Consider the following 15,290-nt stretch of genomic DNA (forward strand, 5'->3'; position numbering starts at 1 on the left):
TTTTAATTAATTTTATTTTCTAATTTTTGGCTGGCAACTGGACCTTGGTTTTAACCCGTTAACCCCAGTTATTGGTTTTTATCATTAAGTTGTTAATGTTATGTTTATGTTAACTTTTATATCTAGTTTTTCAAAATCACACATAAATATTCAAATCTGATTAATCCATATTAATCGCTAGCCCTTACATCGTTGCTTAACTAGCGCCTAGCGAGTTTTACAACCATGGCCATATGCCAACTCCTTTATGAACAATCAAAAGCTATCATCCGTGTTAAACTTTTCTCTAAACTCGGCATAGAAGACTATTACCAACGCCTAGCTAACAACTATAGTGATCACCAAATGCTTCTCTCTTTCAATATAGAATGACCTCAAGTCTCGTGACTACTTTCTTCGGAGAAGGTCATTGTTCAGGTCTCACTTGTAACAAAATATGACCACAGTGGGCCATGGGCCAGCCTTTTGCTAATGCGTATACCCTAGGGAGTAGTGACCGCGCTTTGTTTTGTTTTGCTTGTGATAAAAGAAAACATACAATTAAAATAGCAATTTCGGAACAATTCGCAGAAACCCTAGACAGATTGTTGCCTCCAATCGGTGAAGTAAGTACTCTGTTTCCTTCGATCAAGTATATATACTTGATTGGACCAATTAACTAGGTACAAAATCTGTTAATCTTCCTAATTGTTAATTTTCTGGATTTGATACAACATCACTAGCTAGGGTTTCGATATGAATATTGCAGTTCCATTAATCATGAGATGTGCAGACTGATACGGTGATTAATTGAGCTGAGGAATGGATGAGCTTCATGTGAATGAATCAGCAATGCAGATGCCAGATGCTTACTATCATCCCCAAATGCAACAGCAAGAACCTGATGATGACTTAAGTAATGAGAACATGATTCACCATGATGTTGTTGCCTCTGATCCAGACAACCATAATGCACTGTTGCCTCCTGCCACCACTGATGATACAAACCAGCTTACTCTCTCTTTCCAGGGCCAGGTTTACATATTCGATTCCGTATCTTCCGACAAGGTACCCACTCGCTCGTTTAATCACGCTTCTACGGGTCTTCCTATTGAAGAGGTATGCACCCGCCTTAACATCGAGCGGGGCGGGTCAACCCACAAGATATAGACAAGAGGCTTGAAATCAAGATGTCATGAAGGCACAAAGCCAAAACCTATGCGCATGGCGCATATCACATATGCTCACGCATATCACATATGCTCATGCATCACATATGCTCACGCATATCACATATGCTCACGCATCACATATGCTCACGCGTATCACATATGCTCACGCACCATATATGCTCACGCATATCACATCTGCGCGTGGCGCATCTGCGCGTGGTCTCACGCATCATATATGCTCACGCATATCACATCTGCGCGTGGCGCATCTGCGCGTGGCGCATATCACATATGCTCACGCATATTACATATGCTTGCGCATATCACATCTGCGCATGAAACATCTGCGCGTGAGAATAAAGAGAAGACCTCGCGCATCCCCAGGATAGGCGCATATCACACATGCACATAATCAACCTCGTCCTTATCCAAATCAGGATAAGGACAACCATGATTGTGCTCATCAGACAACCTTCCAGAAGGTATCCTTTAAGGAATAAAGAATATGCTGATGTTGACAGCTGCCAATAAAAGGTGGACAACTCAGCAAAACCCATGTGCTACCACGTGATTGCACATGGGTCAGGTGAAATACCTTGGTCAGAGAATAATCAATGAAAAAGCACCAGGTGTCCTAAGGACACGTGGCGCGAAGCAATAGGAGGAGGCCAAAAAGGCCCTAATGGGATCTGAGCCCAATCATTGGAAACCCTAACACTATAAATACCACACCACCTCCACAAGGGGAGGTAAGCAAGAAAATACACTCTAAATCCTTACTCACTTTCAGATTATTATTATCTTCTCCTACAATATCTTATTCTCACACCGGAGGGTTACCCCAAAGAGGACCCCTCTGTCCCTTTCTGAGGGGTAAGTTCACGGTGCTGCTCGTTTTGTAGGTGGAAGAATTCATACTCCGGAGAACCATCGGTGATATAGCACACTCATACCCGAGGAAAGTTGATCGTCTACTAGTAAGTCGATCCACGTTTCTTCATTGGCGCCATCACCTGTTACAACGGCAACAAAACCACTATCTCATCAGTTCTCTCTGAAAATCTTCACCATGGTTTCTGGTGTTCGACACAGCGATCAAGTTCTGGAGGATAATGAGCTTGAGGATGTTAATGAGGGACAGCAGTTTCTGAGGGCGCCGCGTGATACCGCGCGCACCACCAGTAACCATCCCTTCATCACAACACCTCATAGCCAGACTGAAACTCCTCCAGACGATCACACGTTCCAAAATCTGACTGGTGCAAAACAAAAAGGACCAATGGGTCCGGAAGTTGAAACCAATGACCCTAAAGAATGGCTCATAAACGAACAACGGCGTTTAATGGACAAATACAATGAGCTGGTCAAACACAAAAAGTTAGCCAATTTAACACAAAGGCTCGCATTTGATAAACAAACCATTCAGGGAACAACAAAAAGGGCGCGCGCGCCGGAAGATGGTCACTCCGTTCACACCGAACACGCTGATATTAGTGATGAGGAAGAGGTGCACAGCATGAGGAAGACGCGAGATACTCATGCAGGAGGCTCATAGCTCCGCGCGCACATGAACATAGCGCCTGGAGCCAAAGCCGATATGGATCTATACACACCGTACAACCCACCAGCAAGAGGGCAAGTGGACGTAACCACACCATATAGGCCAGCCATCTTGGTGAAGCATTCAAAATTCACTGAGCGCATCGCGAAGGCTCCCATTCAACACAAAACCAAGATGCCAAGTGGTTTGGGCAAGTACGATGGCACAACAGATCCAGACGATTTCTTATAAGGTTTTTACAACACTGGAAACCTAGAAAGCTGGACGATGCCAACATGGTGTCACATGTTTGCTCGCTGCCTCACGGGCGCAGCGCGTGTCTGGTTCGAAAGCTTGCCGACAGGACAAATCGATGGGTTCGAAGAGCTATTGGAGAAGTTCCAGGCTCACTTTGTACAGCAGCGCAGACACACGCGCGACCCCGATGACATCATGCACTGTGTGCGCAAGAATGATGAAACCATTGAAGACTACATAACTCGTTTCAACCAGGAATCTCTTGCAATTGGAGGCATCACTGAGCAACTCTTGCGCGTGGCCTTTATACAATGTGCGCGCAGTGATCAACTCGCAGAGCTCTCATGAGCAGAGATGGCATGCCAACCACTTGGGCTAAGCTTATGGAAGCATCGCGAGTCTTCGCGCGAAATGAAAAACAAATTGCCCAAGACAGAGCAAGAGATATAGGGCATCAAACAGAAGCACCACACAACAATGAAAGGAGGGGCAAACAAAACTCCGTATGGTCCAGGTTGCAACAAACCAGTTATTCTCCCGCAGAAAAGCAAGCGCAACCAAGTTCACCCCAGCCCCAAAAAGACATTCGTAATCGCGGAGAGGGTGACAAGAGGGAAGGCGGCAGAGAGCCTAACAGACCTCTCCTCTACCAAGAATATGGACTCCCCTCACCAAAACGCCTTCGCAAGTGTTAAGCACAGAGAATGTCCAGTTTAAAAGCCCCAAGCCATTACTCCATAAGGGACCACCAAACAGTGGCAAGTATTGTGAGTTTCACAAGTCCACAGGGCACAACACCGATGCATGCCACCATTTGAAGGATGCGATTGAAAGAGATGTGAAATCAGGCAAGTTGGCTCACCTGGTGAAAAACCCAAGACCAGAGAATGAACAACCAGATGGAGCCCCAGCCAGTAAAAAATTCAAAAGAATCTGTGTAGCTGAAGGAGGAAGGCAAGGGCAAAGTTCGAGGAAGAGAAGCGCGCAAGTCCAGGGGGATTGGCGCGAGCAACAAGTGATCTTCCCAAGAATCAGAGGAGGCCCGTCTATCAGCAGTCCTCTAGTCATCACTGCACACATCGCTCATTATGAGGTGTCAAAAGTCCTGGTGGACACCGGCAGTGAATCAGACATCATGTATGAGCAACGTTTCAGGAAGTTGGATCCAGCAGACCAAGCAAGGCTCGAAATTGTGAATGCACCAATCTCGGGTGTCTCAAACGAAATTATTCACCCCCTAGGTCAGATACAATTCGAACTAACTATGGGGGATGAGAAACACAAGCGAGCTGAAATTGTCAACTTCTTGGTCTTGCCCACCACTTCATGCCATAATATGATCTTGGGTAGAGGAACGATTGCCCAATTCAACGCCATACCGTCACCAGCGCACGGCGTGTTGGGGTTCCCAACACCAACAGGAGTAACATTTGTATACCGAGATCATTTGTGCGCAGTAACAAGTATACCGCGAGAAGGGAGAATGAAGCTTCCAATGGCAAACAACGCGCCAGAGGAATGGATTCTCAACCCAAAATTCCCAGAACAAACAATCACAATTGGAGCTACGATATCAGACGACACAAGGTTGAGAATGAAAAGATTGCTCACAACGTATATGTCGGTCTTCGCGTGGTAACATTCTGATATGACTGGGGTTCCGCGAGACCTGGCGCAGCATTCTCTCAACACATTCAAGTCTGTAGAGCCAATTGCTCAAAAGAAAAGAGTCATGGGGGATGAGAAGGCAAAGGCCATGAATGAGCAAGTAGAAGATCTACTGCGCGCAAATATCATCCGCCCAATACGATACCAAACATGGGTAGCCAATCATGTGATGGTAAAGAAGAGCAATGGGTCATGGAGAATGTGCATTGATTTCAAGGACCTCAACAAAGCGTGTCCAAAAGATTGTTACCCCCTCCCAAACATTGACGCGAAGGTGGACTCTGTGGCGCCATTTAAGCTCAAATGTTTCCTGGATGCCTATAAGGGCTATCACCAAATTCAAATGGCACCACAAGATGAGGACAAGACTGCCTTCAGAACTGACAAGGGTGTTTTCTGTTACACAAAAATGCCCTTTGGTTTGAAGAATACAGGAGCCACTTACCAAAGACTCATGGATGCGGTTTTCAACGAGCAAATTGGAAGAAACTTAAAAGTCTACGTGGATGATTTGGTGATTAAAAGCAGGGAGGAAAAACAAATGCTCAAAGACATCGAAGAAACCCTTTGGCGCCTAAAGGAAGTAAACATGAAGCTCAACCCGAGCAAATGCACATTCGGCGTAGAAGAAGGGAAATTTCTCGGTGTAATGGTCACCAAGGATGGTTTCAAGGTGAACCCAGAGAAGGTGGAGGCTATTCTTAACATGCCCTCACCATCCACCATGAAGGAAGTTCAAAAGTTGAATGGTAGATTGGTATCAATTAACAGGTTCCTAGCGAACCACGCAAGCAAATCTACCCCATTCGTTAACACATTGAGAAATTGCTTAAAGAAAAGCCAATTCAAGTGGACGCCTGAGGCCGAGCAAGCTTTCAGTGAGATAAAAGAATGTCTGATAAATCTGCCTGCGGTCACAGCTCCACTACCTGGCGAAACTCTAACGTTGTACCTGTCAGCAGGAGAGCGCGCCATTGGCGCAGTGTTGTTGGTGGATCGCAAGGGAATCCAAACACCAATCTATTATGTAAGTCGGGTGCTGACAGATCCTGAGACGCGCTACACCATCATAGAAAAGTTAGTTTTATCACTAACACATGCGTCGCGCAAGCTTCATAGATATTTCAATGGTCATCCCATTGAAGTCCTGACTGATTACAACATCCAGCAAGTCTTGCGACATCCCGCGCTCTCAGGAAGGCTGACAAAATGGGCGCTGGAGTTAGGGGAGCACACGATCACCTACAAACCTCGTCCAGCAATCAAGGGACAAGTCTTAGCTGATTTCATTGCAGAAATCCCTGAAGGAAAAGTCGAAGAGGCTCAGCGCGAAGTAGACCCTCCGCAAGCCAATAATGAAGAAAATGTTTGGAGATTATTCACTGATGGAGCTTCAAACAACGAAGGGTCCGGCGCAGGCCTCAAACTGGTGGATCCAGAAAGTCATGAGTATACTTACGCAATCAGGTTGGATTTCAAGAGCACCAACAATGAAGCTGAGTATGAAGCCTTGCTGGCTGGTCTGCGCATCGCGCACAAGTTCGGAGTTAAAAAGCTAGAGGCTCATGTCGATTCATACTTGGTAGCAGCACAGGTCAATGGCCTTTATGATGCCAAGGAGAACACTATGCCTCTGTATTTAGAGCAGGCGAAGAAACTCACCGAGCAATTTGACTTCTTCAGAATCATACATATTCCGCGCAGTGAAAACAAGTCTGCCGACGCGCTGAGCAAGATGGCATCAACCAGCTTCGATCACTTTGGCAAAGATGTCAGGGTGGAAGTAATGAGCAACCCGTCGGTGGGAGCGAAGTCTGTCCTTGTAATTCATACAACACCTTCATCATGGATAACTCCATTAATGGAATTCTTGAAGGAGGGAAAGGTACCGGACGATCGCGCACAGGCGAGGAAGATAAGACACAAGTCGCAGAACTACGAACTGCTTGATGGTACGTTATATCGACGCTCTTATCTTGGACCGCTCATGAAATGCCTGGATGCCGAGGAAGCAAGCTATGTGATCAGAGAGATACACGAAGGAATCTGTGGAATACATGCTGGCCCGCACATGGTGGTTGCCAAGGCAATGAACGCAGGTTACTATTGGCCAGGCATGTACTTGGACGCGTTAAAAGAGATCCAAAAATGCAAAGCGTGTCAGAGCTATGCGCCAAACACCATGCGGCCAAAGAACAACTTGATTCCGGTGACCTCCGCATGGCCTTTCCACAAATGGGCGATCGATATTGTGGGTCCCTTACCACAAGCGCAAGGGCGAGTAAAGTTTTTGGTAGTGGCAGTAGACTATTTCACAAAATGGGTTGAAGCCAAGCCACTAGCAAAAATCACAGCCGAGGCAATGAAGCAATTTATTTGGAGCCACATCATATGCCGTTTTGGCCTGCCAATGGAAATTGTGAGCGATAATGGTAAACAATTCACTGACAGGAAGATATCCAGTTGGCTCAAGGAATTGCGCATCAACCAAGTCTTCACTTCAGTATACCACCCTCAAGGGAATGGCCAAGTGGAGCGCGCGAACCAAAGCTTGCTGAATGGGCTGAAGAAAATGTTGGAGAGAGAATCCCATGCATGGGTCGAGGAGTTACCTAATGTCCTGTGGGCGCACAGGACATTAAGCAAAACCAGCAATGGCGAGTCCCCGTTCAGCCTAACCTATGGAACGGAGGCTATGATTCCAGCAGAGATTGGATGCCCATCCTATAGAGTGCTCATGATGAGTAAAAAAGACAACGAGCAAGAAAGGAGGTTGGATCTCAACTTACTTGAAGGGCGCAGAGAAGCGGCTATCATCAGTGAAGCCAAATACAAGAAAAAACTAGAAAAATATTACAATCAGCGCGTGAAAGAATGCCACTTCAAGAAGAATGATTTTGTCCTTCGGAACAATGAAGCTAGTCGCGCAATACCCCCAGGAAAGATGTCTCCCAACTGGGAAGGACCTTATCAAGTCTCGGAAGAATTGGGAAAAGGCGCATACGCTTTAAAAGATTTGAATGGAAAGAAGATCCCGCGCACATGGAACGCAGCACAGCTTAGAAAATGTTTCATGTAAAAATTGTCAAGTTTGTAATCAAGGCTTTTTAAGCCATTATGAATAATGATACGCGCTATTTTCTCTTAATGTGTGTTCTATTACCTTTTGCATACATGTTTCACACTTCCCTTTATTAATTTTGAGCAATATGACAACATTGTATTGACATCAAAACTAAAAATAAAACGAAGTAAAACATACATGCGCGAGCTTCAAGCTCAAACGCGTTAACGAGTTTTAACTCTAAAACGTCAGGGCCTTAGCCCAATAATATGAGCCTTAGCTCAGGGCCTTAGCCCAATAATATGAGCCTTAGCTCAAATTACTCACAACATCCATCCTACATGCTGCGCAGCTAGACCATAAAAATACCTAAGCACAGCTAAGGCAAAGCACATGCCAAAACATTGTTGTTAAGGTCTCAGGTCGAGGTCGCGCATGGGATTGTAATGGATATCAGAGTAGCACATACTGACACGTAAAGGCTAAAAAACTCATTCATAATTCCCTATAATAAATGCGCGATAACATCGCGCAAAAGAGGAATAATGAAATGCCAAGGCACGTGTCAGCATATTCAGAATATTGCAAAATAACTTGGAATATGACAAGGATTAAGTAAAATAATTTCCTTACAACCTTGTTCAAATTTCAATGTGCAAACATATCTTATATTCAACAAGCAAACACATGCAATACAAAGAGATGAATTGGGAATGCACAAGATGCGAATAAGGGGAAAACAAAATTTCATTCAAAAACATAGAAGTTTACAAATTTACAAAATGATGAGATAAAAACTACAAACAAAAAAAAAACATGAAGGGCTTTTCAAGTCTCTATATCAACATCGGCCTCTTCATCGTCCTCATCATTACCTCCTCCCTCAGCATCTGGCGCAACCCGCTCCTCGTCATCTCCAAACTTACTATAATCAAGCTGTTCGTCTTGAATGGAGTCGTCTTCTATCACGATAGTGTCAGGAGTAGGTCCTTTGGCCACGCCAGAGCCGCTAGCAGAGGCAGCATTGCCCGCGCCATCATCGCTGCCACCAGTCCCTTCACATTCGTCAAGTAATTTCTTTAGCGCGCCAAGATCGGGCTGGTCAGCAAGCGCGGCTATCTGCAAGTCACAAGGAAAAGTATGAGTACAAAAGATTAGGAAAATAAGTCAAGGTAAACTCATTAAGGTTAAAGTACCTGCTCAAGGATGGGAATTGGAGTATTCAAGTACTTCTCCCCCACCTCGGCCATGTCAGCGCAGACAACGTCGAGCTGATAGGGGTAGTCGGATGGATTCTTCTTCAGCATGCCATATTCATAGCCATCCTTAAACCCTTCAGCTCGACCCACCAAGCGCGACGCAGCATTACAATCCATCACAAGGGTCTGAAACTCGTCAGAGTATTTCATTCGCATAAGCGCAACGAGTCACACCCTATGAAACTAGCCATTGGCGATCCTGCGCGAGGGAAGAAACAGACGTCTCAAGAGCAGGAATCTGAGAGTTTAACAACTCAACAGTTTCCCTGGTCTGTTTTAGCTCTTCTCTGTCGGACGCTGCTGCCGCCAAGGCATCATTCCTTTCCGCTCGCGCAGCATCGAGCTCTTCGCTGTTAGACGCTACTGCCGCCAGGGCTTCATCCTTTTCTGCCCGCGCAGCTTCGAGCTCTTTCTTCAGGCGCGCAACCTCACTCTCTAATAAAGATTTGTCAGTGATAGCCTGCACAAGAGTTTGATCACGCGCCTCTGCCTCCAACTCCAAGTCACGCGCTCGGCGCGCGTACCTGGCCGCATCCGCTTTGGCCGCCTGCAGCTTCTCCCGCGCAGCCTGCAGCTCATGCCGCGTTTCACAAAGGCAGCGTTGGCACTTGCTCGGTTCTCGCTAAGTTCTGCTTGGAGTTTCTCAGCTCTCTCTCGAGCGTCAGAAAGATTCCAAGCAGAAATTTTAGCCTCTTGCTTGGCCTCCACAAGGGCATCACGCACTTTTATATAATCATTGCGAAGCTCTTGGGAGGCAGCAAAGAACGCAGACCCAGCAAAAAGGTGGTCGTTGAGCAAGTCCACGCGAGCGCGGTCCTCCTGAAACCTCCTTTCAGCCGGAGGCACAGAGTGAGCCCAGAAGTCTTCACACACGCCCATGGATTGAAATGAGCTATCCTCAGTAATATTCCATCTCGGGCGGTATATGTGATCGGCTTCCTGCAAACACAAAGCAACGCAAAAGCAACGTTTTAGTCATCTAAACACTAATATGGAAGTCCGCACAGCGGAGCAAAACAAACTTATACCTGCGGAGAGCCAGCAGAAAAGTCAGCGCCAGCCCCACGAGAAGGCTGCGCCACGAAATCTCGTGGCGCTACAGGGCTTGCGCGGCCGCCATCGGAATCTTCAAAATTGACCTCCTCATCATCCTCTGTAACAGGTCTTTTCTCCTGCGACTTGGAAAAATCAAAAACAGTCTCGCGAGGAGGGCTGCGCGCAGGAGGAGGTGAGGGAGGTCTCGACGCCGCTAGATCAGCGCGTAAAATAGTCTCCTGCTCTTTAGTAATCCCAATGAGAGGAGATTCAGTGCTTGTTGGAGCAGGAGCAGAACTAACGACGCCGGCGCCAGCAGTGCCGCCAGCAGCTTGTGTGCCAGCTATAATTCCTATAAAAAAACCAAAGAGAAATGATTCATGACTTGATCTAAAAGAAAAAAAAAAGTCAGAAAACCAAAGCGCAATAAATACCTTGGCGCACCGCCGTCCGCGAATTGAGCATCGCCATGAAGTCCATTTTCCCCTTTTTGAGTGTAAAACAGGGGACTTCAAAGCAACCTTCGGCGCAGCCTCGGTACCTTGTTGCGCCTGAGGTTGAGCCACCAAGGTCGCCGGCTCTACAAACATTTGAGTGAGCAAAGATTCATTAATAACTCTATCGGAATCACGCTCATAAAACCACAAAATATAAACAAAGTATACCTGTTGGAGAAGATGAAACAGCAGGCGCAGCGCCGCTTCCTTTGTCCGCCGCGCGAAGAGATGAGGTGGCAGCACCATACCTCGTGTGGACGGGAGGATTGCCCACACCTCGAGGCAAAGAAGACGAGGAAAACTTGGAAGTAAATCCCTTGGTTTTCTCAAGTCCCTTCGCTTGGATAGGAGGATCCTGGGCAACAGGGGCATCATTTTTCTTCTGTTTTTTACTGGCCCCTGCGCCAGTTTTGCCTTTAGCTTTGCGCTTTAGTTGTGGCACCTCAGCTTCTTCCTCCACCTCTTCTTCCGCAAGCTCCAGCTCATAGTTCTCGAGCGCATCTACAATACGTGCAACAGAAATGTTAACCAAATTTGGTATTCTAAAGGCATAAGCATAAGTACAAAGGCTTACCAGGCGCATCGCTGTCAAAGCAAAATCCCAAATCAACAGGGATGAACATATCATCGAAGCGATCGGGGAAAGCAACTTCCCCAGCGCCCAGCGCGACAGAGCCACCCTCCATATGCTCGTCATAGGCGGCGTGGACGTATTCCTTGCTTACTGCATAATACAAGACAAATGATATCAACAAAACGAATTATATTCGCGCAGAAATAATGCAATGAGCTAATAGCTCACCTAAGCCATCAACTTGGACGACGGGCTCAGTCGCGCTGTCGGTCCACCTCTTGCTCATACCAACCCCCACCAGCGCCTCTTCACAAATATTCTTGACGGGGGATGGTTCAGCAGTCAACTTGTAACCCATGTGCCAGTTGGGTTTTTAAGAACATTCTCATCCGCGGGCGCAGAAGTGATCGCGCGCATGGTCATGCGGATGGGAATCACACCAGCCTTAATATAAAAAAATTTCTCAGACCAGTCATGAAGGCTTTTGAAGGAAACAGTGCAGCACTTAACCTTCTGACTGCGAAATATGAATGAGAACCAAGAATCTTGGATTTTTGGCTTGTAAAAATATTGAAAGCGCCGAGGGGTGGACTCCTCGCGCTGAGCTTTGCACATGAACTCAAAATGAGTCATGCGCACTAGTCCACAAGGATGGACTTGGGATATGTGAATCCCATAAAACTGAAGCAGCGCACCCATAAACCTTGTCATCGGGAGACGAAGGTTACAGTGAGTGAAAAAGTGACAGTATAAGGAGATATAGCCGGTGGGCGGATCTGCCGCCGTTTGCCCGGCCGCCGGGAGCAGACAGCCGTACTCAGGGAGAAAACCCTGAGAGGCGACGAGGTTGTCGAAATCAGACTGTTTCAATTTGCAGGGAATCTCATCCCATCTCTTCACTGTTTTGCTCTTCCCCACCTCCTCCGACGAGGCCTCGGCAGCCCGTTTACCCTTGCCGGTCTTCTTCAAAGTGGACATAACTAATGATTTTACACGGCGTTTGCTGGGGGAAATTGTGGTGTCTGGGTTGTCAGACATACAACTGTGAATCAAACAGCGGTTACTTTAAGCACAGAAATCTGGAAGCAAAAGACAAAGGCTCTTAATCGGAATAAAAATTGAAGGAGAAAGAGCTCTGAAATAACAATGAAGATGAAGAAAAACCACTCAAAAGGCTTGCTTTTATAGGCCCAGGAGAGAGAAAGAAACAGGTACTGATCAGAGTTCACTCGCCCCCACTCGCAGGTGCAGGCCAACATGAGTGCGACACGTGTTCCTGACACTGTGTGAGGAGACATGAAAGGCCACTATAGCACCTCGAGCACACGAAAAGTCTGACACAACGTCTCCATCTCTGACGCATGTCAGCACCAACCAACCACGTACATGGACGATTCATTTCAACCAAAAGGATAGAATTTCGCGCAACGCACATATGAGAAATGAAAAAAGAAAAGACAAACCCTATTAAAAGAGCAAACTATTAAGTCTAATATCTATCTTACCTCGCTCGCGCGAGACAAGACACACATTAGACTGGGGGGGCTTGAAGAGGTATGCACCCGCCTTAACATCAAGCGAGGCGGGTCAACCCACAAGATATAGACAAGAGGCTTGAAATCAAGATGTCATGAAGGCACAAAGCCAAAACCTATGCGCATGGCGCATATCACATATGCTCACGCATCACATATGCTCACGCGTATCACATATGCTCACGCACCATATATGCTCACGCATATCACATATGCGCGTGGCGCATCTGCGCGTGGCGCATATCACATATGCTCACGCATATTACATATGCTTGCGCATATCACATCTGCGCATGAAACATCTGCGCGTGAGAATAAAGAGAAGACCTCGCGCATCCCCAGGATAGGCGCATATCACACATGCACATAATCAACCTCGTCCTTATCCAAATCAGGATAAGGACAACCCTGATTGTGCTCATCAGACAACCTTCCAGAAGGTATCCTTTAAGGAATAAAGAATATGCTGATGTTGACAGCTGCCAATGAAAGGTGGACAACTCAGCAAAACCCATGTGCTACCACGTGATTGCACATGGGTCAGGTGAAATACCTTGGTCAGAGAATAATCAATGAAAAAGCACCAGGTGTCCTAAGGACACGTGGCTCGAAGCAATAGGAGGAGGCCAAAAAGGCCCTAATGGGATCTGAGCCCAATCATTGGAAACCCTAGCACTATAAATACCACACCACCTCCACAAGGGGAGGTAAGCAAGAAAATACACTCTAAATCCTTACTCACTTTCAGATTATTATTATCTTCTCCTACAATATCTTATTCTCACACCGGAGGGTTACCCCAAAGAGGACCCCTCTGTCCCTTTCTGAGGGGTAAGTTCACGGTGCTGCTCGTTTTGTAGGTGGAAGAATTCATACTCCGGAGAACCATCGGTGATATAGCACACTCATACCCGAGGAAAGTTGATCGTCTACTAGTAAGTCGATCCACGTTTCTTCACCTATGTTTATGTTCTGATCACCCATTTTATTATGCTTTATCAGGTTCAAGCAGTGCTTCTGTTACTAGGCGGCTGTGAAGCACCCGTGACCATGCCTCCGTATATGCCTTTAACCCATAACCAGAATAACAGGGTATATGTAGACTGTAGAATTTGGGTTCATCACTGTATTCTTCGTTACCATTTTTTTAAATGATTTTTCATTTACCAGGACCCGTCCAGTAATTCGCGGAGGCTGGCCTCACTGATGAGATTTCGTGAAAAGAGGAAAGCGAGGAATTTTGATAAGAAAATTATTTATACCGTTCGCAAGGAAGTGGCCCTCAGGTAAGGGGTAGATTCCAACTTCCAGTTATAGCGTGTATTCTACCAATGCTGTTCATATATGCCTTATATTGGAAGTGCCCTCACGTGCAGTCTTTACTCTGTCTGCCCGCTCTTTATATATTTTGTTACTTTTGTTGTAGAATGCAACGGCATAAAGGCCAGTTTACTTCTTCAAAGCCCACTCATGAGGATGCATCCACAAGCTGGGACTCAAATCAAAGTTGGCACTCAGATGGTAGTGGTAACCAGCATCAAGAAACTGTGTAAGCCTCTATTTTATTCAAATCGAAAACACTGTTGTTTGAACATGCAGAAAGTCATGCCATATGTTTGTGCTATTATTACTGATAAGCATTCTTATTTTGCTTGGAAGATTATTTTTATTGGTATTTGCATGAAGTTCTTAGGTTTCTGCAAATCACCTTGTTGGGAAAATATTAAAAATCAGAATAGGCTTTTTCTGCTTTTTATATAATTTAGGAGTTATTTATTTATTTAGTTTTCGACTGGGATCAGTATATTAGAGGAGATATCTGTTATTGTTTGTTACTGATCAGTGATCATCTAGTTTCCTATTCAAATAACATTGCCTTAGTCTCCAAGCTATTATATAGGAGATTTTGTAATCACTTATGTTATTCAATTAATCATATATTATTTGATCATGTGATGCAGCTGCAGGCATTGTGGTGTGAATGAGAAATCTACTCCAATGATGCGCAAAGGACCTGATGGACCTAAAACTCTCTGTAATGCATGTGGCTTGATGTGGGCGAATAAGGTATGTCATTTCTCTTTGATGCTAGTAATTCCATTCACTTTGTGGAGACTGTTTTTGTGAGGAAACCTGAATCATTGACTTCAATATATTTTTCTTTTTTTGTATATAACATTCAGCTGAGGGGTTTTAGTTTTTGACCTCCATGAGGTGATTAAAAATGGAATTTTCGTTGTTGAAATTTGAGTATAAATGTGTAGGGAAGTTTAAGGGAATTGAGCAAGTCAGCTGTGGGGAAAGTAGCAACGACATAATGAGGTAAGGGTTTTTACATTTAAATATATGTATATTTGTGTGAGTAATTGGGCTAAGTGCTTCCTGTCGTACTGCAACAGTTATTCATCATCATAGTGGTAGCAACAACAGTAGAAACTAGAAAGTGGAGAGAATGGAGATGGGTGGCCAATGTGAAAAGTGTAAAGCAAATCAAAATATGTTCCTGCTTCTGCTTCTATTATATTTGTCATAGTTTGATATAACCACCTTTTGAGATTAACATCAAATTGGCAGGCAGACATTATAAAATTTTATCTTAGAATAGTATTTTGTTTTTATTACTTCAGTTTTGTTATCATAAACAAGGTAAAAAAACATACTTTGTCAAAAATACATGTTGCGACATTATTTCTGTAGCGGGCGCAATAG

At 45.3% G+C, this 15,290-nt stretch overlaps 1 protein-coding gene across 1 annotated transcript; it reads left to right on the forward strand.

Moving 5' to 3' along the window:
* Positions 1-801: 801 nt before the first annotated feature.
* Positions 802-14,748, forward strand: LOC143629879 (GATA transcription factor 28-like). Its single transcript, XM_077099028.1, has 5 exons — positions 802-1,047; positions 13,584-13,673; positions 13,752-13,867; positions 14,008-14,130; positions 14,543-14,748. Exons 1-5 carry the CDS (start codon positions 802-804, stop codon positions 14,706-14,708), a joined length of 741 nt encoding a protein of 246 aa, XP_076955143.1. The 3' UTR covers positions 14,709-14,748.
* The last annotated feature ends 542 nt before the right edge of the window (positions 14,749-15,290 follow it).

The sequence above is a fragment of the Bidens hawaiensis genome, unplaced genomic scaffold (assembly GCF_021521415.1).
Source record: "Bidens hawaiensis isolate Kalapana, Puna unplaced genomic scaffold, B.hawaiensis_p1.1 tig00005481_1, whole genome shotgun sequence".
NCBI classification, from domain to species: domain Eukaryota; kingdom Viridiplantae; phylum Streptophyta; class Magnoliopsida; order Asterales; family Asteraceae; genus Bidens; species Bidens hawaiensis.

Coding starts and splice junctions, on each gene's coding strand:
- LOC143629879 (XM_077099028.1), top strand. CDS start 802: ATGGATGAGCTTCATGTGAATGAATCAGCAATGCAGATGCCAGATGCT. Junction 13,674..13,751: donor CCCATAACCAGAATAACAGG/GTATATGTAGAC, acceptor TTCATTTACCAG/GACCCGTCCAGTAATTCGCG. Junction 13,868..14,007: donor CGCAAGGAAGTGGCCCTCAG/GTAAGGGGTAGA, acceptor CTTTTGTTGTAG/AATGCAACGGCATAAAGGCC.